This window comes from Stenella coeruleoalba, assembly GCF_951394435.1.
Source record: "Stenella coeruleoalba genome assembly, chromosome: 5".
Classification (NCBI taxonomy): domain Eukaryota; kingdom Metazoa; phylum Chordata; class Mammalia; order Artiodactyla; family Delphinidae; genus Stenella; species Stenella coeruleoalba.
Window position 1 is genome coordinate 73,920,109 of NC_137150.1, and position 27,014 is coordinate 73,947,122.

Consider the following 27,014-nt stretch of genomic DNA (forward strand, 5'->3'; position numbering starts at 1 on the left):
AAGAAAGCTCCAAAATATACCCAAGCTTATAAGATTTAATATATGTTAATGATGGCATTTCAGGTCAGTGGCAACTTGAGACCATGGGGAGAAGGGGCAGGTGTTTGTGTCATTGCATGAGGGAGCCTTCCAAAAAGATCCATTGGCCACTGGTTGCCTGAGGAGTTAGCTAAGAGATCCAAGCCAAAGTTCCAGTTTAGGGAGGGGCACTGCCTCTGCCCATGTGATCCCTCCAGCTGTCTAAAAGGCTAGTTTTAGCAGCAGCAGGAAGTGGGGATGAAGACAACCCATCCCTGTTTGCCACTGAGAACACAGAATCTTTTACCAACTTGCCCCATCAGAGAGGTCTCAGCTTGTCAACTTGATTGCTGCAAGACCACTTTAGAAAAAACTTCCATTTTCTGCCAACCTGGCTGGAGGCTTGTGGCACAGCAGAGATATACTGGGTTCTCAGGCTGGAATGTGCAGATTGAATGATAAAAGAGGAACAGAAAGTTTAAGACCACGTTAAAGGGCCTTAGGCTTCGAGCTCAGTTCCTTTGGCAGGCCTAGCCACTTTGTACCTGTGCTGCAGATAAAGCTTAAGTAACAGAAGCATTGCACCTGTGCCAGATATTCAAGGCAGTTTCCCTGCAATCCATTTCTGTTTGACTAAGGGCAACTTAGAGCAGCTTGGAAAAATCCAGCATGGGCGTACTCTATAAATAACTGCTTGCTTTGGAATGTAGTGCCCTAGGAATGAGCAAGACCCTCTCTTGAACCCACTTCCTTTCACTTTCAACTCTAATTCCTGAAGATGAGATCACTGCCCAGTTGGCTTAGGAGTTCTATACACGCTCAGCGCTGAAGTCTAGGATGGTCAGAGCAAAGCACATGGGTGCCCTTCCATCCAGAATCTTCACTAAAGTTGATTTTTGCCATCATAAGACATACTTCCAAGTCAGAATATTTTTTAGATTAAAGTTCCGTTTGATAATACTTCACCTTAAGTTGTGGGCTATTCTGAAGATTAGTCATTTTCTCAAACTGACAGTCTGTAGTTTTGAAGTTGCAAAAAATAAACAATTATTTAATTTTCCTTTTAACAACGTAGGTGACTTTTCTGCATGTAAAGATAGATGCTGAATCTTAAGTCTTTGTTTCTGCATTTCTTTAGCTTTTTGGTTAGGCCAACTTGATAAAAATACTATAATCAAGAGTCTTGTACCCTTCTGGGCAAAATAGCTTTATTAAGTTTCCTCACTATGTGGATTGTCTCTCTGTCCCCAATCTATACATCTTGTAAAATATCTCCAGAGAAGTGGTGAAGGAAGAACATTTGAATTAATTCATGTATGATGAAAGACAGCCCAAAGGGCTCTATTATTGCCAGTGGGTCCATAACATTATCTTGGTGTTAGAAAGGTATTCAGTTATTGGCTCATTTCTATCATTTTACCAATCCCTCCTTTTGTATATCTAGGTGAGTACCTCCCATGTTGTAAGTTTACGGTAATGCTTTTGGGATAAGAAATATGTGTTCACAGCAAACTTGAGATTTCCAAACATGTTATTCTCTAAATTTTCTTTGAAGTGACTGCTTGTAAGAGAAGAGACCAGTCTTTTTCCTTTGACTGTTTGAAATGAATTGTGCTTATTGCTTAGAGCAGTCAGAAGAGATTTCTTTCTTTTCTCGTTTCCTTCGTTTGTTCCTTTCCTTATTGCTTGTTTGTTTGTTTGTTCATTTGTTCCTTTGTTCACAGCTTTATTGAGATGTAGTGCCCATTTGAAGTGTACAACTCAATGATTTTTAGTATATTCAAGAGACTGCTTTCTTGCTAACAGACCCCTTCCATTTGCTTGCTGAATTTTTTGTAGTAGATTCATGACTTAGTCTGTTCAGGCTGCTATAACAAAATGTCACCGACTGGATAACTTATAAACAACAGAAATTTATTTCTCACAGTTCCAGAGGTTGGAAGTCCATGATTATGGTGCCAGCATGGTCAGGAAAGGATCCTCTTTTGGATCGCAGACTTCACATTGTATTCTCACATGGCTGTAAAGGGCCAAGGGAGCTCTCTTGGGTCTCTCTCTTTTTCTTGTTTTCTGGCCTCACTGCATGGCTTGCGGGGATCTTAATTCCCCAACCAGTGACTGAACCCCTGCCCATGGCAGTGAAAGCACCGAGTCCTAACTGCTGGACCACCAGGGAAGTCCCTTGGGTCTCTTTTATAAAGGCACTGATCCCATTCATGAGGGTGTTACGCCCTTATGACCTGATCTCTTCTCAAAAGGCCCCATCTCTTAATATCATTATCTTAGCAGTTAGGATTTCCACATGTGAATTTTGGCAGGGACACATTCAGACCATGGCAGATTACTAAGGACACTTCATATGTTTTAGGAATTTAAGATGATTTTAGTGGCTATTTTTGTGTTAATTAAAATAATCTCTTCAACTCTTAGGGAAAATAATGTTAAACAACCCTTTTAAAAATAGGCAGAAATGTGAGGGGCAGTTCACTAAGTAGAACTACAGATGGTCAATAAACACATTGAAAAATGTTTAACTCCTCTAGTAATTAAAGAAATGGAGGTTTAAAGCTCTCAAAAATATTACAATTAATTTATCATCAGAATATGTGAACATAATTTTTAAAATCACAAGCATACTAAAAGACGAATGAGAAATAGTCTTGCTTTCCCATCTCCCTTTTCAGGCATCCGCTTTCGACTTGTATTTTCTTCTCATTGTTTCTTTTTCTTTCCCTGAATAAAAGGCTGATCCCATTCTCTTCCAGTTTGGTATGGTTGATATGGTTGCCATGTTGCTTAAGACAATATCTTCTAGGAACTTGAACTGGATTAAATTGTCTACCTGGTTCTATTACAGAACACACTAACATGTCGAATGCCAAATTGCTCTAAACCCAAACATTAACTTTTTGAAACAGAAACTTTTTAGGTTTTTTTCCCTAAAGAAAAGAACTATTGCACTACTTAAATTGGAATCCGAATTAACATATTTCCTAAAGTAGTTAATCTAAAACCAAATCAGAACATCAAATTCTTTTCCAAAGTGTATCAGTATTTCATCATTTAGTTTCAAGTTCCTTGTTTCTGCATCTCCAGTTGCAGCTTTTTCATTTTTAAAGAGGATAAGTAATCTTTAGTTGTGACCTATTTAATGTTATGTTCACAAAATCTTAATACCTTGGCATTATTCTTATTGTTTATTTCACTGATTAAATCTTAAATCAGATTCATTTCTTACCTAGCATTTGTTAACTTCAGAGCTCATGCTTTGATTTGTTTCCAGTGAATTTTAAATAAAAATTTGCACTACCATTTGTCTTGGGCAACTTACCCTCCCTGTTAATGAATTCTGGAGAGAAATCTTCCTCTGAAAGGATACTGTATCTCTGTTTCCTTTTTGCATTGTCTAGTATGCCTCTTCCCTATTAAATGCCTCTTTCACAGCTGAAGGTTTTATATCTTTTATTAAACTCATTCAATTTTTCAATAACATTTACTGCTAGGAAATTCAATCTAGTGTTTCCAAGTACTTCTTGAGATGCTTTTGAATTTTATTTATAGCAAAAACTCAAAAATGTGTGATTAAAATTTGGTTTGCTTTAGTTTGACTAGGGGAAATATTTTAAAATTGTGACCTTTTTAAAAATCATTACAGGTTTTTTGTTTTAAACAATGAAGCTGGGCTATTGGAGTACTTTGTGAATGAACAGTCTAGAAATCAAAAACCCAGAGGTACTTTGCAGCTTGCAGGAGCTGTAATATCACCCAGTGATGAGGACTCTCACACCTTCACTGTAAATGCTGCCAGTGGGGAACAGTATAAACTCAGAGGTATGACTGAAATATGAGAATTAATAGAAGTTGGTATACTTCCCTGCTTTCATTTAGGTTTTGGAAGTAGAAACTGCTGTCATTGATGATATAGATACAATATTTTAAACCTTGGAATTGCTTTAAGGATTTATGAAATCTGTTTTAATTTATGACTTTTTTTAAGTGGCACAGTGAACAAGTCTGTTTAAAATTGGGCCCTCTAAGAAATTTGTGTAGAGGAAATCCTGATTACTGAAAACTCTAAAAACATAGACTTCTTTAAATTTTTTTTTATGTCTTCCATGGATTTGTATTTTACCCCCTTTCTTGATTTGGTTGGTATGCTCTGTGGTTTTTAGTGACTAATGTACATAATTGAGATTTATTAAAATGCTCATATTCATTAAAATAAAGTATAACTTCTGTTTAGATACATTTAATTTGTATATATAAAGTTTCTGTTTTTATTTAATTAATACATATAAAGTATAATGATAACCCTAATTGAGCATGCTTCTAGAGATCTGAAGGAATATACTGAGGATACATTAAATGCTTAATAAAGGTTATTTCTTTAAGGAAGAGCATATTTTTATGAGAAAGTTAAGACATGTCATATGCCCACCTAGCTGCATGTAATTTATCCTCCTAATGTATCCACATCCAGCTATGGTGTTACCTAACAAGGTTGATGCTTTGGCCTCTTTCCTACCTCCCTCTGGTCAGGGACACTTGCTCTAGGGAGAGTAAGACCAATCCCTGATTTTCAGTGATCTGTTCTTCATGCTATAGACAATTAATTGTATTCTAAAAATAAATATAAAAGTGAATAACTTGTAGATACTTTTTATCAGCCACAGATGCTAAAGAGCGACAGCATTGGGTTAGCAGACTTCAGATATGTACACAACACCACACTGAAGCTATTGGCAAGGTATGTGGATTCATATATGATATTAATGCACAAAAATGGGAAAAGATTTTTAACTTATTTTTTTACATTTTAAAATTGAGATAGTATTCACATACCATAAAATTTATCCTTTTAAAGTGTACAATTTCATGGTTTTTAGTATATTCATAAGATTGTACAACTGTTGCAACTGCCTGATTCCTGAACGTTTTCGTCACCTTCCAGAAAACCCATATCCATCAACAGTCACTCCCTAGTCCCCTCTTCCCAGTCCCCTGACAAACACTAATATAATTTCTGTTTCAGTGGATTTGTTTATTCTGGACATTTCATGTAAGTGGAATCATACAATATGTGCTTTTTTGGTCTGGCTTCTTACAATAAGCACAATGTTTTCAAGGTTCATCCATGTCATTGCATGTATCATACTTTATTCCTTTTTAAGGCCAAATAATACTCTGTTGTATGGATGTACCACATTTTGTTTATGCATCAGTTGATGGACATTTGGATTGTTTTATTTTATTTTATTATTTTTATTTGCGGTACGTGGGCCTCTCACTGTTGTGGCCTCTCCTGTTGCGGAGCACAGGCTCCAGACGTGCAGGCTCAGCGGCCATGGCTCACGGGCCCAGCCGCTCCGTGTCATGTGGGATCTTCCCGGACTGGGGCACAAACCCATGTCCCCTGCATCGGCAGGCGGACTCTCAACCACTGCGCCACCAGGGAAGCCCTGTTTTATTTTTTTTTGGCCATGCTGAGTGGCTTGCGGGATCTTAGTTCCCCAACCAGGGATTGAACCCGGGCCCATGGCAGTGAAAGCGCCAAGTCCTAACCATGGACCGCCAGGGAGTTCCCTGGATTGCTTACATTTTGTGGCTGTTATGAATAATACTTCTGTGAACGTTTGTGTTCAAGTTTTTGTGTAAACACATGATTTCAGTTCTCTAGGTTATGCCCAGGAGTGGAATTACTGGGTTATATGGTAGTTCTCTGTTTAACTATTTGAGGAACTGCCAAACTGGTTTTCAAAGTGGTCAAGCTATTTCATGTTCTCACCAGCAATACATGAGGGTTCCAATTTCTCCACATCCTTACCAATACTTGTTACTGTCCTTTTTTACAATTGTTATGGCCATCCTAATGAGTGTGAAGTAGAATTTCATTGTGGTTTTGATTTCATTTCTCTAATGACTAATAATGTTGAGCATCTTTTCATGTGCTTATAGACCATTTGTGTATCTCCTTTGGGGTGTTTTATTTTTTAAGATGAAAAGGAGGGTCTCGGTATTTGAAATCTGAGGTTAGAAATGTCTAAAAAATAATATAGGGAAGCATAGTTAAAGGATTCCATACCTACTTTTCTTTTTCTTCCTAGTGGTTTTTCCCCATAGCTAAATTTTTTAAAGTTGTGATTTAGGCCTATAGTCTGAAATCCAGCATAAAAGCTTTATTTGTGCTACAAGATTCTAAGCATTGGCAGTGACCAGAAAGTGCTAGTTTGTTTCAAAGATACTTGAATGTTACATTAGAACATTATATTGAGTATTGCTGAATATATTTTTTGCTTCAATCGTGATGTTTAAAGATCTGAAATTAGAAATTTCTTGTTATTCTAATACATTCTAACGTGGATAAAAAAAGTTCTTGACAGCACAGACCTGGAATTAATTTTCTAACTACGTTACCAGTTTACTATGGGATGTGTGAAATACTTAAACTTTGAAGGATTTAAATTTTATCATCTTCAGAGCTATTCTTGTAGTGAATTTTGAGGTTCATTTATTTTTAAAACTGTCTGTGTGTAAAAGACTCTAGTTTAGTATAGGTTGAGGGTTAACCTGAAGTTTAAAAAAGGAATGATTTTCTTTGTTTGTCTAATAGAATAATCCTCCTCTGAAATCACGGAGCTTCTCACTTGCATCTAGTGGTAATTCTCCTATATCCCAGAGGAGACCCAGTCAAAATGCCATTTCCTTTTTTAATGTTGGACATTCCAAACTACAATCAGTGAACAAAAGAACTAACTTACCTCCAGACCATCTTGTGGAAGTCAGAGAAGTAAGTATGAATTGAAATCAAGTTAAAATGCATAAAATAATCTTAACTGCTTGGTTTTGACACACAAAAATTTTTAAATCCTGTGTCTTCTGGGGCCCTCAATGTTTAAGTCTTAAAGAGTCCCTGATTCTTTAGGTGTCCTAAGTTTCCTCAAGTCTGTCAACTAGGTTCTGTGTACAGTGTCATCTTTCAAAAGTCTGCATCTTTCATTTCTCAAGTAAGAGTACAGACTCCTTTAATGTAAAATTTATGATCAAAGGGTTATTAAGCCTAGTGGAAAGACTATATGGTCAAGCAACTGACTATTTTCTTTAACTGGTACATGTAAATAGAGAATTCCACACACACAAAAAAATAGAATAGTTAAATCCTTGATGTTGCCTTATCTCACCATTTTCTTCATTCTCTTTCAAACTGAGTACCAAATAATTCTAGTTAATAAAGAATGCAGTTGTTAGGTTCTTAATAATCTGGGTGTATTTTACTGAGTTAATTTTGGTAGAGCTTATAAATATCTGTGTAGTGAACTGTGAAAATAATATTATAAATCACACCCAAATGATTTAAGGCAGGAAGCTGGGGAGGATGTTCCCTCTATCAAGTTATTTTGGTTTGTATTTATAGATGAAGAAATTGAGATTTAAAGAGATGAAGTAACATCCTTGAGATAAACAAACAATAGCTTTGACTCACTTTCTAGTCCTGTTATAAATAAGTGACAATTATAAATACCTTTTTTCATAAAACAATACATTTTTAGTATTTATGTTGATGATATTCAATCTGTTGATAAATATTGGTGTTTGTGTCTTAAGGAAATCAAGGTACTGATATATTAATCTACAGTGAAAGAAAAGGAAATATTAAAAGTGGTTAAGATAAGGGATAGAATAAAGAAAAATATCTAGGGGCAGACTTGTATCATAGTATGTTCCTTAACCCTTAAAAGTTAGGCTGCCATGAAATTTTTGGAAATCTCTGATCATGGCTAGTGATGGGAGCTTGAGGGTTCTTCAGAGATGCTGATAATGTTCTGTTTCTTGATCTGGGTGTTGGTTACATGGGTGTGTTTGGTTTATGAAAATTCATCAAGCCTATATACTTGTGAGAAGTGTACTTTTCTATCTGTAATACTGTATATCAGTATATATACTTCAGTAAAATGTTCAAAACAAGGAAAACGCATGTAGTTCAAGTTGTCATGAATTTTGGTGCACATTTTCACGGAAAAGGAACCTTTTTGTATTTGAGATTTTAGCTATCTGTGGAGACCTCTGCTTGTGTGTGCTTGGATCTTTAGGATCTGCTGTACTGAGACTGTTGTCATATCTCAGCTTCTCTTCTACTGTGATGACTTTAATCACCCACGCTTCTCTTTCTTGCTCTAATGGTTCTTTTGTTATTCTCACACTCAGGGGTGATTTCTTACAGTACCCACACTATAATGTTCTGTGATTTTAAATATACCTTTCATATCATTGTGATAGCATGTTAATGTTTAGCATGTAGCTCTGACACTTGTATGTAGAGAGTGTGTGTCCCCAAAGTTTCACAACTACCTCTTTAGGAAGGACAGGTATTTACTTACAGAACTGACTAATTTAATGGCAGCTTTCCTGAATTATGGCACCAGTAACTATCCTAGGATTTGAGGTTGACCATTGTTTGGCAATCTCTGTGCCAATGCCACATCCAAAAAAAAAAAAAAAAAAGTTTTAGTTGAGTGTCTGTGTTTTCACTAGGTTGATGTTTTTGCTTTTAAGAACTCAACAGGTCAAATGATAAAATTATAACTCTATTAGGAACATTCTGAATTCCAATGGAATAATTCTATTTGTGAGAAAATAGTGCATTTGGAGAGTTTATACCATTTTTTGTCCTTCAGACAAAATTTTTAATAAATTTATTTATTTTATTTATTTATTTTTGGCTGCGTTGGGTCTTTGTTGCTATGCACGGGCTTTCTCTAGTTGCAGCGAGTGGAGGCTACTCTTTGTTGCGTTGCGTGGGCTTCTCATTGTGGTGGCTTCTCTTGTTGCGGAGCACGGCTCTAGGTGCGTGGGCTTCAGTAGTTGTGGCGTTCGGGCTCAGTACTTGTGGCTTGCGGGCTCTAGAGTGCAGGCTCAGTAGTTGTGGCGCACGGGCTTAGTTGCTCTGCAGCATGTGGGATCTTCCCGGACCAGGGATGGAACCCATGTCCCCTGTATTGGCAGGTGGATTCTTAATCACTGGGCCACCAGGGAAGTCCAAGAACACGTTTTAAATGCTTACTTTGGACTAATTTTAAATTTACAGAGAAGTTGCAAAAGTAGTACTGGGTTTCTATATATCCCCCACCTAACTTTTTGTAATGTTACCATCTTTCATAACATAGTATCAAAACCAGGAAATTATATAGATACAATACTGGTAACTATAATCCTTATTCAAATTTTAACAGTTTTTCCACTGACATTCTTTTTCTGTTATGGGATCCTGTCCTAAAATGTTGCATTTAGTTGTTGTTATTACTACTTAGTCTCCTGTCTGTAATTGTTTCTCAGTCTTTCCTTATCCTTCATGACCTTGACACCTATGAAGATCCAGTTATATTTATTTAATGTTCCCAAATTTGCATTTATCTGATGTTTTCTTAGTATTTGAGTGAGATTATACATTTTTGGGAAAAATACTCTAGAAGATATGTATCCTTAGTACCTATATCAAGGAGTTCATGATGTCATTATGTTGTATTACTGGTGATGTTGGCCTTGATGACTTGGTTAGGGTAGCTTCTACTGGATTTCTCCACTGTAAAGTTGCTGTCTTTCCCTCTGTAGTTAATAAATATCTTGGGGAGGTACTTTGAGACTATGCAGATCCTTTTTCTCTTCAAAGACATTGAGAAAACTTTTGATACCACGCTGACCTATGGTTCCAGGTAAGAGTTCTCAAGCTTTTTGTGGTCTTGGGATCCCTTTCAGTCTTAAAAATGATTGAGGACCTCAAAGAGCTTTTGTTTTACATGGGTTAAATTTACCAATATTTACTAGAAATTTATTAGAAATTAAAACAGGTATTTTATTTATTATTATTTTTTATTAGTTATCTATACATAAAAACAGGTATTTCAAAAATACTTGCTTTAAAATTTTCTTTTAAATGTTTTATTTTAAAATAAAAATTAATAAATTCATACATGTTAATATAAATAACGTATTTTTATGTCAACTATTTTTTCCCAAAACAAACAAAATAATTGCACTCAATTTATTGCCATATGTAGTTTTGATTGAAATATATGAAAAAAAATTTGGCCTCACACAGATACGTGGTTGGAAAAAAGAGGAATATTTTAATAGCTTTTTAATTGTGGCTTTTCTTCTCTGATACGCCACCAAAACTTGACAGTGGCAGTTTCTTAAGTGTTAGATGCAGTGTGGAATCTAATATATATCAGTGAACTTTTCATATTCTGTTTCATGAAAATACATTGGTTCGTCTTGCACTTTGAATGGATCTTTAACCTATGCACAATTTTGTAACACTACACATTAGTCATTTGGAAAATACTAGTTCAGAGTTATGCAGGTCTTACAGATGTTGGTATACAATGTCAAAAATTCACATTCATTAAGATCCCCGCTAATCTCATCAGAAAAGGCTTTTAGTATGGGAAACCTGTCAAGCTCATGGTAACTGACATAGGTTTTCCAAGATTGTAATTTCATTTTAAAGCTCAGATTTTATAATTGGCCACAAATACTGTCAGTTGTTTTTCTTGAAGTGGCAAGTCATTTTGTTTAATTTGAGATGTCTACCACATACCCCCAAGCCTGAAGAGCCATAGTTTCTAACAGTCATTATTTATGTCAAGGAGGACCGTCCCTGTGTTCCTCCTCTTTTCTACTGCAACACCCTATACTTCTGTCCTCCGGTCACCAAATGTGTGGAGGCTTCCTCCACACTAAGCAGTTCTCTGACCCTCTGCAGACTCCACCTAGGTGTTCTACAATTCAATTCAGTTCTGACACTATTTATCTGAGATAGTATCTGACCCCACTTCAGATGCTATTCGCAAGTCCAGGTTGTCACCTGTGTTTGTAACCCCACCTATAAATGGGAGGTTTCCATTAACCCTTCTTCAGGTTGAGTCATTTGCTAAAACAGCTCACAGAACTTGGGAAAACAGTGTACTTACTATATTACCAGTATATTATAAAGGACTGTAACTCAGGAACAGCCAGAGGAGGAGATCCATAGGGCAAGATATTGGGGAGGGGATGCAGAGCTTCCATGCCCTCTCTGGTTGCACACCCTCCCAGCACCTCCATGTGTTCACCAACCAGAAGCTCTCTGAACCTCCTCCTTATGGGTTTTTATGGAGGCTTTATTACTTAGACATGATTGACTCCATCACTGGCCATTGCTGATTAATTCAACCTCAGCTCCTCTCTCCTCCCTAGAGGTTGGGGGGTGGGGCTGAAAGTTCCAACCCTCTAATCTACAGGGTAGAGTCCCCTGGCAATCAGCCCCCATCGAGGGATTCTGCAAAAATCACTCCATTAACTCTACTGTGGTTGAAAGCGGTTTGTTATTAATAACAAAGGACACGTTTCACCTTTATGCTCTGAAGCTATTACAGGAAACCAAATATTGTGACAGAAGATGCCCCTATGCTCTGATCACCTAGGAAATTACAACAGTTTTAAGAGCTGTGTGCCAGGAAGAGGTGGGATTCTTTCATGTCAGATGGTGATCTGTGGAAAAAACAGCTAGTTCAGCTTGCAGCTCAGTCTCATAAGTGCATTTCCTTAGGCCACCACAGTACTTTGGTATGCAGCAGAAGTGCACTTTTTTTGATATGCAACGGAAGTGTACTTCTCATTTTTCATATAGACTATTAAAAAATGTGTACTCAAGAGTCAAGATATAGTAAAACTAATCATTTTTACTAATTTTTCAAGAACATTCTTAAGTAAAACTGGCTCACCCCCAGCTCCCCGCCCCCCGCCTTAAGTGCATGGAAGTGAAGAATACAATGATGACTAGTACTGTTGATGATGATGACACTGCCTTCATTCTAACTAAGACACCAGCAGTTTTACCCACCATTGCTTTCACACCATCAGTGCAAATGCCACCAAGTGAAAAAGGCAAATTAATTTCCTAAAATTATTGTGAAAATAGTTTTGACTCCATAGACCGCCCGACAAGAGTCCAACAAGAATCTGCAGAGCACTGTTTGAGATGCTGTTCTAGAGTGATCCAGCTCCAGGAGGTTGTAATGCAAAGATATAATTCAAAGTGAGTTTGAAAGGAGTATTTTAATCAAAGCCCATGGGTAAGTCCGGCAATAGTTAAAGTAACAGTTGGCAAAAGCAACTGACTATTGAGAATAGAGTCATCTTGTGCTTGAACATAGATTTATTACTAAAGTGTTAAAGTGATCTATTTTAGTATTTACTGTTTATTATTAGTACAGTTTATCAATCACTCCATTAATCAGTGCATGCTTCATGCTGGTACTATGCTGTACCCTGGGAGGAGCTAACATGATCAATCTAGTAAGGGAGACATTTAAAATACAAGCAATAATATCATGATTCTCATCTGGTTTTCAGACAAACTAGATGCCACTTAAGTGATGTACACTATCACCATATTTGCCATATCTAGCTACAAAACACAGATTAAGCAAGTTTTCAGCTTTCCTGACATTTTTTCTTTCTTGAGGAACTGGTTTCATAATGTCAGGAACAATCACTAAAACAGCTTCACACAATCAGTTCTATTTCATTGTAAATATATGATCAACTCATTTGTTTGCTTTGGAAAGAACCATAACCAAATTTTAACATTTGCACTATAATTATAATTTAGTTTATTTTTTCTAGTTGAGAACATCACTTTCTTAGGCATCTTGACTTCTAACATCAGCACTAGCAAGTGGCTTTTTTGGGCCATTTGCACAAGGAAACACTTTCTTCTCTTAAGTGTTATGTTGTGATAGCTGATTATTTATGTTGTCAGTATCCTGCTTATGATTTTTCCTTTATTAAACTTTTATTGGCTTATAACATAATATAGAAAAGTATACAGATAATAAGTGTACATCTTTCCTTTTTTCCTTTATGCTCTCTGAAGAGTGTAGTCAAGTGAACAGGTGTTTTTAATTTAAATGTCCAGTTTTTCAAATGTTTTTCTTATGGTGAGAATAAGAAGTTATATTCTCTAAGTTCAAGAAAGAAAGTGAGAGGATTTCCCTGGTGGCGCAGTGGTTAAGAATCTGCCTGGGGCTTCCCTGTTGGTGCAGTGGTTGAGAGTCCACCTACCGATGCTGGGGACACAGGTTCATGCCCCAGTCCCGGAAGATCGCACATGCTGCGGAGCGGCTAGGCCCGTGAGCCATGGCCGCTGAGCCTGCACGTCTGAAGCCTGTGCTTCGCAATGGGAGAGGCCACAACAGTGAGAGGCCCGTGTACCGCAAAAAAAAAAAAAAAAAAAAAAGAATCTGCCTACCAATGCAGGGGACACGGGTTTAATCCCTAGTCTGGGAAGATCCTACATTGCTGCAGAGCCGCTAAGCCTGTGCACCACAGCTACTGAGCCCGCGTGCCACAACTACTGATGCCCGCACGCCTAGAGCCTGTGCTCCACAACAAGAGAAGCCACTGCAATGAGAAGCCCACACACTGCAATGAAGAGTAGCCCCCACTCACCACAACTAGAGAAAGCCCACACGCAGCAACGAGGACCCAACACGGCCAAAAATAAATAAATAATTTTAAAAAAAGAAAGAAAGCGTAAAACAGCCTCTTGTTTGGCTCTAGATTGAAGCTCTTAGCAAGTAACATGGAGCCTGTTTAACCAGCTCAATTCAGTCATTAACAGCCCTGTTTTAGTATACTTACTTCTGAATGTTAATCCCTAAGGGCCATACTTCCTCCACTCTGTTACTTTTGTTTTTAAAGTCAACCCATCCTTGAATGTTGTAATTCCCCAAAAAACCTGTATAAGATTAGCTCTTTGATTTGTTCTGGAAGAACAGTTCTTCCTTGCCTGGAAAGTAATAAATTCAGTTTGGTTTCAGATATAGTTGAGCAGTATTTTTTTCCCTCAGCAATACTAGCTCTTACCGTGACTTGTTTAAGAAATCTGACAAGTGTAAAAGTTAGTATTTGCTTATAACATTGCTAGAAGCAGAGGGGAAGAGCAATTATATTAAAGACCCCTAGACCAGTGAGAAATACAAAAGAGGCATGATACAAGCTTCCCATTTCTAATTACATACCAAGAAGTTCTTTTAGAATGAAGAAATAGGGTAAGTATGTAATTTGGTCTTCAAACTGGAACAGGTTTAGATATAATTACAGTGGACTCTAAGCATAAACCAAGACTGTCTCTAGAAATTTGGAGCTTATGCCTCAACTAATTATAGAATTTTGTCTACAGTTTCTTATCTGGCTTTCTGCTCCGTTTAATTAGCCATAGAAGTTCTTTTCATTAGACCAGAGGTAAACCTAATGGATCTGTTTGACCCCCTTCCCTTGATCTTCATCCCAGTTCTTAATTAACCTTCTAAGTATGTATCCAGGTATAAAAGAACCTGACACACAGGTGTGCATCTTGTAATTTTCATGTAACTACCTCCTGGATCAAAAAATTAAATATTACCAACACCTTAGAAGACCCTCTCATGCCTTTCCATCATTACATCCTCCTCACTATCCTGACTTCTAATACCATAGATTTATTTTGCCCGTTTTTGTAATTTCTAAAACTGGAATCAAAAAGTATGTGCTCCTCATGGCACAGGGAGATCAGCTCGGTGCTTTGTGACTGCCTGGAGAGGTGGGATGGGGAGGGTAGGAGGGAAGGAGATGCAAGAGGGAAGAGATATGGGAACATGTGTATATGTATAGCTGATTCACTTGGTTATAAAGCAGAAACTAGCACACCATTGTAAGGCAATTGTACTCCAATAAATGATGAAGATGAAAAATAAAGATAAAAAAAGATGAAAAAAAAAGATGGAAAAAAAAAAGTATGTGCTCCTTTGGGTATGACTTCTTTTTAGTCAGCATATGTTGGAGATTTACTTACGTATTGAGTGTAGCAGTTCCTTTCTTTTCACTGCTGCACGGTATTTATTATATGGATATACTTTAACATTTTTAATTCGTTCCAGTGTTGATAGACATTTGAGTTGATGAACATATACACATACATATCTGTTGGTTATGTAACTAAGAATGTTGGATCATGGATTATATTTATTTAGCTCTATATATTTAACTCTAGTAGGTATTACCAAACTATTTTCCAAAGTGTTTGTACTTATTCATAATTTTGGATTATTGGGAGTTAGTCCTAGCATTTATATACAAAAACATTTACACACACACAAACAGTCCCCAACTTACCATAGTTCAACGTACGATTTTTTGACTTTACAATGGTGCGAAAGTGATACACATTCGGTAGAAACCGGTCTTTGAATTTTGATCTTTTCTTGGGCTAGTGATGTGTGGTAGGATATTGTCTCCTGATCCTAGGCAGCAAGCCACAGCTCTCCATCAGCCATGTGATCATGAGGGTAAATAACTAATACACTTGTAACCTTCCTGTACCCATATAGCCATTCGTTTTTCACTTTCAGCACAATAGTCAATAAATTAAATGAGATATTGAAGACGTTATTATAAAATAGGCTTTATGTTAGATGATTTTGCCCAACTGTAGACTAATGTAAAAGTTCTGAGCATACTTAAGGTAGGCTAGGCTAGGCTAAGCTATGATGTTCTGTAGGTTAAGTGTATTAAATGTATTTTTGACTTAAGATATTTTCAACATACGATATTTTCAACTTAATAATGGGTTTATTGGGGTGTAACACCATTGTAAGTGGAAGAAGATCTGTATAGATACCTTCATACCCACACTTTTCATTTAACAACCCTTTTTTCTGGTAAGGGTGACTGTTTGATCCAGTATTACGCATGTGTTTTCAGGGGCTGTTTCATATATGACACATTTAATTTGCTTGGTAGGATCATTTCACATCTCTCTTTCACTAGCCCTCCAATGAACTGTATTAAAAATTGTCTGGAACAGAGTCTCTGAAATCTAAAGGAGTCTGTCTCTCCACTATAGAGTTTCTTGAGTTAAAATAATTTCCAAAGGGTGGACAATCTGAGAACCTCCTGCTCACAATTGAAAATAATTAAGCATAATAAATTCCGGGGTTTTGTTTGTTTGTTTGTTTGTTTTGCCGCACCATGTGGCAGCATGCGGGATCTTAGTTCCCCCACCAGGGATCAAACCTGAACCCCCTGCAGTGGAAGCATGGAATCATAACCACTGGACCACCAGGGAAGCCCCTAAATTCAGTTTTCATTTTTAAAAATTGGGTTGCTCATCGTCGTTGTTATTCCACTGACTCTGTTAGGAACTGTATAGATAGGCCTCCTATCAAAAAGCGTATTGAACTCTTTTAGCTTGAAAAGCTTATATCCAGTATTTGCTTAAAATCAACCTAATGGGACCAGAAAGTTAGACTGGGAAAGCAGAAGCATGTAAACTATCATGATTTCACTGTAGGTTCAAATTGAGCCTGTCCAGATGTGCTGTGAATAAAGTGGTTGAGAGCCCAGACTGGGAATTATTTTTACTTTGGAGTGAAATATCTAATGCTGCTATGAAAAATGATCTGGAATGTTCTTTCTGATGACTTATATAAATGTATACTGTTAAAGAAATTTATATAAAGGTGGAAGTCTTTTGATCTTTGTTTCTGCCAAAGAGAAAGTGTAGCTGCCAACAAAAGTTACCGTCTTTTGAGAAGCACTATTAAATGCCAAACAAATTGAAAATAGATTTCTAGGCATAATATGCCCTAAAAATGGCAACTGTATGTTTACATGTTATACAGAATATTGTTATTAAAATGGCAACTGTATGTATACATGTTACACAGAAATTGAGTGGGACACACAGAATTGTTGTTTTCCTTAGATGATGTCTCATGCTGAAGGACAACAAAGAGACTTAATTAGAGGAATTGAATGCCTTCCTGCTTCTGGCCATCTTAGTTCCTTGGACCAGGATCTCTTAATGCTCAAGGCTACTTCCATGGCAACTATGAACTGCTTAAACGACTGCTTTCATATTCTCCAGTTGCAGCATGCATCACATCAGAAGGGCTCATTGCCTTCAGGTAAGTTATTGCTTAAAGGTAGGACTTAACATTGCAGGTCAAAACATGGAAAGGACCAACTGTATCCTTTGTAATTCTACTCCAGAAAATCTTAATCAAAACGAAACGAATAGAAAACCAGCAAGCCTCTTGGGTTTTTAATTATCACTAATGTTATACAAAGTCTTTTTAACTGTGTCCTTTTTCAAATCTAAAACCATTTTAGGTCTCATATAATTACATATCCCTTTAGAAACCTCAAACTCAACATGTCAAAAACTGAACTCAAAACTCACGTCTTCTATATTTCTGTTAAAGTTGGTGGCATCACTCTCTCTTGACAATCAAAGTAGAAACGTTGGAATGATTCCTTGAGTTTTGCTTTAGTCCACTATTCATTATTTCCATATTGAGATATATATATATTAAAGTCTAGAACTTCCCTGGTGGCACAGTGGTTAAGAATCCACCTGCCAATGCAGGGGACACGGATTCAAGCCCTGGTCCGGGAAGATCCCACATGCCGCGGAGCAGCTAAGCCCGTGTGCCACAACTACTGAGCCTGCGCTCTAGAGCCTGTGAGACACAACTACTGAAGCCCGCACGCCTAGAGCCCATGCTCTGCAACAAGAGAAACCACCGCAGTGAAAAGCCTGCGCACAGCAACGAAGACCCAACGCAGCCAAAAATAAATAAATAATTTTTAAAAATAAAGTCTGTCAGTCACCTTTCAGTTTGAAAAATAAGATGTACATCTAGTATTTGAGAGCACCTATTTGTTGAAATTAATTTACTGGGGAAAAGAAGGTTATTGCATGGGATAACAAAAAATGAGTTTTTCTATTAAGTGAGATGAATAAGCTCATCATTTAAAAAATTGAGATATAATTGACATATAACATTGTGTAAGTTTAAAATGTTGATTTAATACATTTATATATTTGTGTACCACCAAAGTGTTAGCTAATGCCTCAGTCACATCGCATAATTGTTATTTATTTCTTCCTTTTTTTCCTTGGCCATGTCATGAAGCTTGCGGGACCTTAGTTTCCCAGGGCTGGGCAGTAAAAGTGCCAAGTTCTAACCACTGGACCACCAGGGAATTTCCTGTCATTTTTGTAGTGAGAACATTTAGGATCTAGTCTCTTAGCAGCTTTGAAATATTTAATATAGTATTGTTGACTACATTCTCTGTGCTGTGCATTAGATCTCCAGGACTTATTCATCTTCTAGTTGCAGGTTTGTACCCTTTTAACAACATCTCCCCAACTCCCCCACTCCCATCACATTGTATTAATAGTAGTAACTTAGTATTTCCCAATACTCATTGTTTTCTTATCCAAGGAACTCCCCTTGCTTGTGGAAGAAAGATATTTGAGGAAGATGTTGAGACTTTGTGCAGGAAAAAGTTTACCAAGTCAGATCTTGATATGGATAGGGTATGAATCCCATCCTCACGTGTGCCTAAATTCAATATTTCAAGCTAACAATAACAAGCTAATGGCAATTGTAGATATAGGTCAGGGCAGTATTACAGAGGCCAATAAGTTATGTATGTTCCACTTAAGGAACTCATGGTCCACTTGGGGAAGAAACATGTAAATAGTTAACTATAATATGTAAAGTGCCACTTACAATGGGAACAAAGTACTGTGGGAGAACATGTGAATGGACTAACACTTCTGGTAGAAAAAAAGTCTGGGAAAGGCACAGAAAAGCTAAGAAAACCAATTAGTTCAGGAGTGGGAGGTAGGGGAGAGGGCATTCCAAAGAGATAGAAAAGCCTAAATTGTGCATTGTGAGCATGGACTGTTGTCTTAGAGGAATTATAAGTAGTCCAATATAAATTTTCTCCTGTTATAAAGCACTCATTATAAAAAATTTAGAAACTACCATGCAATTGAAAGAAAAATCATATGTTATCTTACCAAGCAGAAGTTGCCCCCGTGAATTTATTAGTACATTCCCCACCAGGCTTTTCTTTCTTTCTTTTTAATTTTTGTTTTACCTCATAGTTGTTTGAAGATAGGTGTTTGTAACATAGATAACCAACAAGGATATATTGTATAGCACAGGGAATTATAGCCATTATCTTATAATGACTCTTAATGGAGTATAAGCTATAAAAATACTGAATCACTATGCTGTACACCTGAAACTAATATAATATTGTAAATCAACTATACTTCAGTTAAAAAAATAAATAAATACTTGATTAATTAAATACTGTGTAATTTTTAAAATTCTTAGAATTTCATTTGTGTAGTTTAAATTAATAGTCTTATTTTTTAAATGATTGCTTTGTGATTAATGAAGCATGCCCAATATAAATTTGTATTTTTTTAATTAAAAATGCGAAACACACTGTAAACTTTATAGAAGTGTTTGAAATAAAAGGTATTCTCCCATATCACTATTTTTTGGAGCACAGATTTATGGGTATTTGAGAGAATTAACTAATACTGGTATTTCTCACCATAAATTGTCATATTTTCCAAATTAAGTAGGTAGAAATTTATTCTTGTCAGTTGAGAATGAAGATAAAACTGTGAAGAAAAAAAACTGAATTACCTTCCCACTCAAATTTTGAAATGATCCAAGCAATGAAATCTGAATAAAAATTAGTGTTTAGTCCCATGAGGTCTTAATGTATATTATACAAAAGCACAGCAGTGATTATTGATGTAGAAGGGTCCTGAGACCAAATGATTGGTTTGATTAAGAGTTTTGTTATGGTTTATCAGTTGAGTGATCTCTTAAAACAGATCTCTTAAGTCTGGTGTTTGTGTGCATTTTATTTCGAGAAGTAAGGAAATCTAGATATTGATATTAAAAATAAACATTTCAAGGTAGGAACAAAGTGGTTTCATTTCTTTGGAATTTTGAAAGAGACCCCATGAGGGCATTCCCCTAATTATGAATCCCCCCGCCAGTGCCAAGTGAAACTGAACTGAGTGGCAAGGCAAGATGCTCTGGTAGCCTGATAGGTACTTTGTAATTAATTCCTCTACTCAAGTCTGGGATTTTGTTATAGACTAAGTAAATTCCATACTCCTTTTAATTTCTGCTGTGGTAGTCTGAGCATCCCTTAACGTAGCACTATATAACCAAGTTTCCTGTGAAACCTAGATCAGCCTCTGAAATCAAATGGAACATTTTCCATTATTGATTAGGCATAGAATCCACTTTGTTAAACTAGTTGAGGGTAATAAGAGACATTGAGTCATTAATTGAGAAGATGACAGGTCTCTAAATGTGACCACTATCTTTCACTAGGTCAGCTATTATTTATTCAGTAGGAGAGCCTTTCAGTTTAAAAGTATATGGAGCTTTTTTATATGATTGGAAAAAACATAATGGGCATGTATTTGCAATTCTTAAATTAGATCAAGATCTTGATTAGTTAGAAAATTGCTACTGAGAGTAAGGTTCAACCCCAAATTGAAGCAGATTTTATTGTTTCACAGTCCCAGGTTCCTCCTGTAATTGTGACTTCCTTTAGCCTAACTGCATAGTCATACTAGAGGGACAGGGTTCATGCAGAAAGGCCAGCAAATCAACTGTTAGGGTAGGAATACACTTTATGATTCATAGATTTGCATAAGAAGTGAGTTTAGTCCTATTCAGGGTTGATTCATTTAAATGGTATCTGATTTCAAGTTGCAGGTTGCTGTGTTGTGAAATACCCAATCGTGATGCTCATGCTAATGAGCTACAAGTCACTGTCTTGCAGAGTCTCTTAACAGGTTGAATTGCTTTTAGTCTCGTAGGCTCAAAAGAAAATTGTTTAATAAAATCCACATTTGCTGAACTTTCCAGATTATGAGCAAGTTTCAGCGAAAGTTTTCTCTTACTTCATCAGGAACGACAATCGAGTGGTTAGAACCAAAGATACCTTTATCAAACCACTATAAAAATGGAGCTGACCAGCCCTTTGCAACTGAGCAGAGTAAACCAGTGGCAGTCCCAGAAGAGCAGTGCGTTGCAGAATCTGGACTATTAGCAAGGGTAAGGTAATATGAACATAGAGTTTTGGAGTAAAAATTAGAAATCACTGAAAAGCATCTTTTCATTGTCAGGACATGTAAATCAACATAATGAGAGCATACTCTAGACGTTGTTCTACTTTGCACTGGCTTTGGAAGGGGTCTATTGTGTAAAACTTGTACATAGTTTTCCAGGTTAAATTATGTGGCCTTTTTAGTTTTAGTTTACTTTTGCTTCATATAAATGTATTTAAAAAATGAAATTTGCATGTTTTTCTTTTTCTGGAAAATCGCTTTTCTAATAGAAAATTATTCGCATGATATTTATCTCTTACATTTCTTAATTTAACATTATTTACTAGGTGTTTACTATTAAGTTCATAAGTTTAAAAGTTTAACATTAAGGTTTTGTTGATAGTAAGCACTTTACCAAACCAATTTTTAAAAGTGTTAGTCTACTTAAAATAGCACACAGTCTTAGGGTTTAATATTTTTATAAAGTAATATTAAGTCCACATTTCTCAGAAGCTAAACAGTGTTTTCTTCTATTCATAGTTCCACCACTGTAACAAATCATACTGGTTTTTTGCCTTTTGAGTTTACATCTGTTATATTTATGGTTATCATAATTACATAGATAGTTTTGTTTTAAGCTCTTTTTACTTGCTACTTCTCATAGGTATTCTTATATGTTATTCTGGCCTATATAATAAAAGTTTTTAGGTTGAAGTAGGCTATTGAATGTCTAGGTTGTTTGTTATTTTTTGTTCTTATAAATAATGCTCTATCATTTTGTCTACTGCTTTATTTTTTTTTCTCCCCTTTATTTGGATTATTTCTTTAGGTTATATTCCCAACTAGAATTACTGAGTCAAGAGTAATGCATGGTTTATGGTTATTTTTATAACAGCAAATTACTTCTTAAGAGAAACATATGACACAGGGACTTCCAAAGCTGGCAAAGGTCTTGACTCAGTGAGGCAGGCAGTAGCAGTAGGGTGGGTGGGGGAGAAGAAAGAAAAAAAATCCTTTTTTTCCTATAGCTTTTTGACTAATTCATCTGTGGAGTCAAGAAGTTAGTAAGTATTCATTAAGTTAGCTAATATGTGACAAGTCCAACATTAAGAATTAGAGGAGACACAAAAATAGAAGACAGTTCTTTCACTGAAGAGACTTAAAATCTATTTAGAGTCACAACACATATATACTGAAACAATGAGATGATAACATAAAGCAGTATTTTTTATTTTTTTTCATCTTAATAGATATCACTTAGATTCTTGGGATGTGGGCATTCAGGGAAAGAAGAGAGGTATATGAGTAGAGTGGATGAGGAATGCTTTGGAGAGAAAGTGGAATTGAAACTGGGCTTTGAAAGGAGACAAGGTTTGAAGAGAAGAATAGTAGTAAGGGAATCTCAAGATGGGGGAGTAACACAAGCAGGGATACTAAGGCGTGTGTACTTATTGCAGAAAAGGCTTGCCTGATGATTTTGAACCCAGGTCCTGTCATTTACTAACATGTGGGCCAATTGATTAACCATGCTTAGCTTCCTCATCTGTAAAGCAGGGGTAGTAATACCTTATAAGATTGTTATTTAGATAAAATAAATTCAGCAGAGTACCGGGTTTATGGAAAATGACCCCAGGGTTGTTGGATTTTACAAATCCAAATGACCATTCATGTTGCATGCTATGTGGAATGATAATCCCCTGAGCACTGCTCCATAGAATACAGTGTAAACTGTGCCCCCAAGGAACATAAAACCCATGCAGAAGAATTTAGTCTTAATGTGATACATGATGAGATCATGAGCATGGAGAGGGATGCGATATGTTTAAAAAGATTGTTATAGATATGACTTGGAATTAAAGTGTGGATAGAAAGCTATGGAAGTAGAAATGAAGACAAATGAATAGGTAATGTGCATTTCAAACGAAAAATCAATTGAGCTTGTGATTGACTGGATATAGGGTTGGATCAAAGATGACTCCAAGTTTTTGAGACTAAATGATTAAAATTGTGGTGCCATTCGCAAAGCTAGCAAAATTAGGAAGAAAGAGCTTTTTGCAAGAAAAGGTTTAGTATGGTTTATGAACATGTTGAATTTTATTTGAGAAGAGGACATATGATTGTTAATGTATATGAAAAGCAACTGGAAATGATGTAACCAAAGCTTTGGAGAGAGATCAGGACTAGAGATGTAATTTACAAGTGAAAAGTTATAAACTATAGGTCATACACTCCAACATTTTCATACTTCTAAATGAGAGTACAAAGCATGTTGGAGGTCAGGATAGAGGCATATGTTAGAGATGGGGCACAGAGGTGGGGAGGAGAAGATCGTTGAATTTCCAAATCTTTTGAAATGTTGAGTAGACCAAGTATATGACCTAGTGCAAATAGAAAAAAATAAGTGCATAGATTTTTTTATTTTTTAAATTACAAAAGACATTAGACTCCACTCAAGCATACCAGAAAAGACCTGAATTTTTCAAAAATTTCACATATGCCTTCTTTGGAATATGAGTGTCAATGCAAGCTCAAAACGTACATTACAGTAGTGGAAATTTTGCTGTCAAGTGATAGAGGAGGTAAACCTCAGTGAGGCTAGAATGAAGCTCACAGTTCCTTAGTGTCCAAGTCAGAAATCAGGAAGACAAAAAAATGGGATTAGTATGAGTTTTGCAGAATATTGGGGTTTCCCTCTGCCATGCAATCTCCAAATAGTATGAATTCCTAGAAATTCAACAGGCCTTGCCACTGTATTTGCTAACCATTCTGGGTTTTTAGGGATTTTATATGTTTGAGCATGTTTATTTGAATTTTTGTAATGCTTTTTTTTTAACCTTAAGCTTTCCTTATTTTATTTTATATTTTATTTATTTTTGGCTGCATTGGGTCTTCATTGCTGCACATGGGCTTTCTATAGTCGTGGTGAGCGGGGGCTACTCTTTGTTGTGGTGCGCAGGCTTCTCATTGCGGTATCTTCTTTTGTTGCGGAGCACAGGCTCTAGGAGCGGGCTTCCGTAGTTGTGGCACGTGGGCTCAGTAGTTGTGGCTCACGGGCTCTAGAGCGCAGGCTCAGTAGTTGTGGCACACGGGCTTAGTTGCTTTGCGGCATGTGGGATCTTCCCAGATCAGGGCTCGAACCTGTGTCCCCTGCATTGGCAGGCAGATTCTTAACCACTGCGTCACCAGGGAAGCCCTACCTTATTAAGCTTTTCTTTAAGAAAGGCATGACAATCTCTAAGAAGGGCCATTTCAAAAAGAAAAGAGAGCTTCCAAATTCTTCCGTTCACATCATGCTTTAGAATCAGTATTCAATCGTGAATAGAATTCCTTTTTTTTCTATTTTAGTAAGTGGTTTGACTATTTTTATAAAAACAACAAAAACTATTCTTTCAGTTTTTCTGCCAGATTTTTTTTTTTTAAGAAGATGTTGGGGGTAGGAGTTTATTAATTAATTAATTAATTTCTGCTGTGTTGGGTCTTCGTTTCTGTGTGAGGGCTTTCTCTAGTTGTAGCATGCGGGGGCCACTCTTCATCGTGGGGCACGGGCCTGTCACTATCGCGGCCTCTCTTGTTGCGGAGCACAGGCTCCAGACGCGCAGGCTCAGTAGTTGTGGCTCATGGGCCTAGTTGCTCCGCGGCATGTGAGATCCTCCCAGACCAGGGCTTGAACCCATGTCCCCTGCATTAGCAGGCAGATTCTCAACCACTGCGCCACCAGGGAAGCCCTAACCTTAAGCTTTTCTTTAAGAAAGGTATGACAATCTCTAAGGAGGACCATTTCAAAAAGAAAAGAGAGCTTCCAAATTCTTCCATTCACATCATGCTTTAGAATCAGTATTTAATCGTGAATAGAATTCCTTTTTTTTTCTATTTTAGTAAGTGGTTTGACTATTTTTATAAAAACAACAAAAACTGTATTCTTTCAGTTTTTCTACCAGATTTTTTTTTAACATCTTTATTGGAGTATAATTGCTTTACAATGGTGTGTTAGTTTCTGCTTTTTAACAAAGTGAATCAGCTATACATATACATACATCCCCATACCAGATTATATTTTATCTCATTAGTTTAATATTATTTTCATTAGAGGAAACCACAAAGTAAACTTTGTGTATAACTTTGTGTATAATAATATTTAAGGCTGTATTTGCATTATTAATCTGTGTCCTAGGTTCTGACCTCAAATGTAATGGTACCTTTCAGAAGGTTGGAGAACATTATTTAATTAAGATCTGTTAGTTTTTTTCCCCTCAACATTTCTCAAATGAAAAATTGTTATATTTGGAATTCATATATATAAAGAGGGATGATCAGGTTTTCCCTTGTTTCATAATGAGTAAACATTCACTGGTATACTTAAACTATATTGTGTATCTGACTTAGGGTAGAAAACAGGAAATAGTTCCTGACAGACTTACTAGCCATTGAAAAGGGGAATTGAAAAACTTGCCTTTGGGATCTTTCTTCAAGGTCATAAAAACAGAAATAATTCTGATATACACAGTTGTTGTGTTTGGTCTCTGAAGAAATGAACTAGACCATTAATTGATTTATCAGAATTTGAGCTAGTAAAGATTTCTTTGTTCGAAGGAGAGAGAAGAAAAAGGAGAAAAACAAAGGCAAAAGAATAACCAGAAACCCATTATTCTTTAACTGTGTCACCAAGTTTTGTACTTTGTTTTTAATATTTTGAGAACATTAAGTTCTTGATTTTATACCTGATTAGGATTGGTTTTCTTTGCCTAGCTATATAGAACAGATGGGCTTCTTGTTTGACAGGATTTGGTTATGGGAAGAGAAAGTTAAAGGCAGAGACATTAGAAGAATCATTTTCTTTTTAAAATCCTCATAACTTAAAATTTAATACAATACCAAAGATAATATACTCATGAAGTCTGTCTTGCACAAAGGTAATGAAAAGAGGTACCACTGAGAGAGATGGGACACCATGCCCACATAAACATGGAAAGTGACATCTTTTTTTTTTTTTTTTTTTTGCGGTACGCGGGCCTCTCACTGCTGTGGCCTCTCCCGCCGCGGAGCACAGGCTCGGACGCGCAGGCTCTGGACGCGCAGGCTCAGCGGCCATGGCTCACGGGCCCAGCCGCTCCGTGGCATGTGGGATCCTCCCGGACCGGGGCACAAACCCGCGTCCCCTGCATCGGCAGGTGGACTCTCAACCACTGCGCCACCAGGGAAGCCCAGAAAGTGACATCTGATAAGATTATAGAATCTTGGGATTTGAAACTTTTATTTGTTGCTTAAATAGAAATAAGAAATTAGGTTTCTCTTAACCAGTTATTTGGAGCGAAGACCCTATTGAGATGAGAGTAAACATTTTTGGTTTATCAAGGAGTTGTTTTATTGATTGAAGAACTATGCAGAGAACATTTTGTGGCATTAAGACTGCATAAACAACTACAAGTTTTCTGTACCTGCACCTAGAATTCTCTTCATCCCCAAAGTTTCTTCCTGACAACTCCAAGGATGCGTGAATATCTAAATATAGATTACAGAAGTTAGACTTGACATGTATAGTCACTTTAAAATTTTACTTTTATAGTGTTAGCTTAGAAATAGGGCAAATATTTAATTCTCAAAACATCTTAAATATAGGTAGTGGTAGGGTCCCCTGGCAGGTAGTCAAAGCCTGCAAAGCCTAAGTTTCAGGTGAGACATTTTCACTCTTTCTGAAAAATCCTGTTTTCACAAAATATTGTGTGTTTTATGTGTGATATTTATGACAAAACCACAATATGTTCAATGTCAGTGATAGTGGGTTCATTGAAGGAAATCTGTTCCATGGCCAAGTGATGGAAGTTGTATTTTCAGAAAGATTTTTGTCTGTTCTCAGATTCATTTAGGCCCAATATAAATGTCTTCATCTGATGTTTATACTTTTATTCTTTTTTTAACATCATTATTGGAGTATAATTGCTTTACAATGGTGTGTTAGTTTCTGCTTTATAACAAAGTGAATCAGTTATACATATACATATGTTCCCATATCTCTTCCCTCTTGCGCCTCCCT

At 36.6% G+C, this 27,014-nt stretch overlaps 1 protein-coding gene across 1 annotated transcript in view; it reads left to right on the plus strand.

Annotated features, from left to right (window-relative positions):
* Positions 1 to 27,014, plus strand: part of OSBPL11 (oxysterol binding protein like 11) — a 99,323-nt gene that overhangs the window by 28,350 nt on the left and 43,959 nt on the right. The window contains exons 3-7 of the mRNA XM_079923163.1: positions 3,674 to 3,849; positions 4,686 to 4,765; positions 6,629 to 6,805; positions 16,802 to 17,003; positions 20,845 to 20,990. Coding sequence (XP_079779289.1) covers positions 3,674 to 3,849; positions 4,686 to 4,765; positions 6,629 to 6,805; positions 16,802 to 17,003; positions 20,845 to 20,990 — 781 coding nt within the window. The remainder of the gene's footprint in view (positions 1 to 3,673; positions 3,850 to 4,685; positions 4,766 to 6,628; positions 6,806 to 16,801; positions 17,004 to 20,844; positions 20,991 to 27,014) is intronic.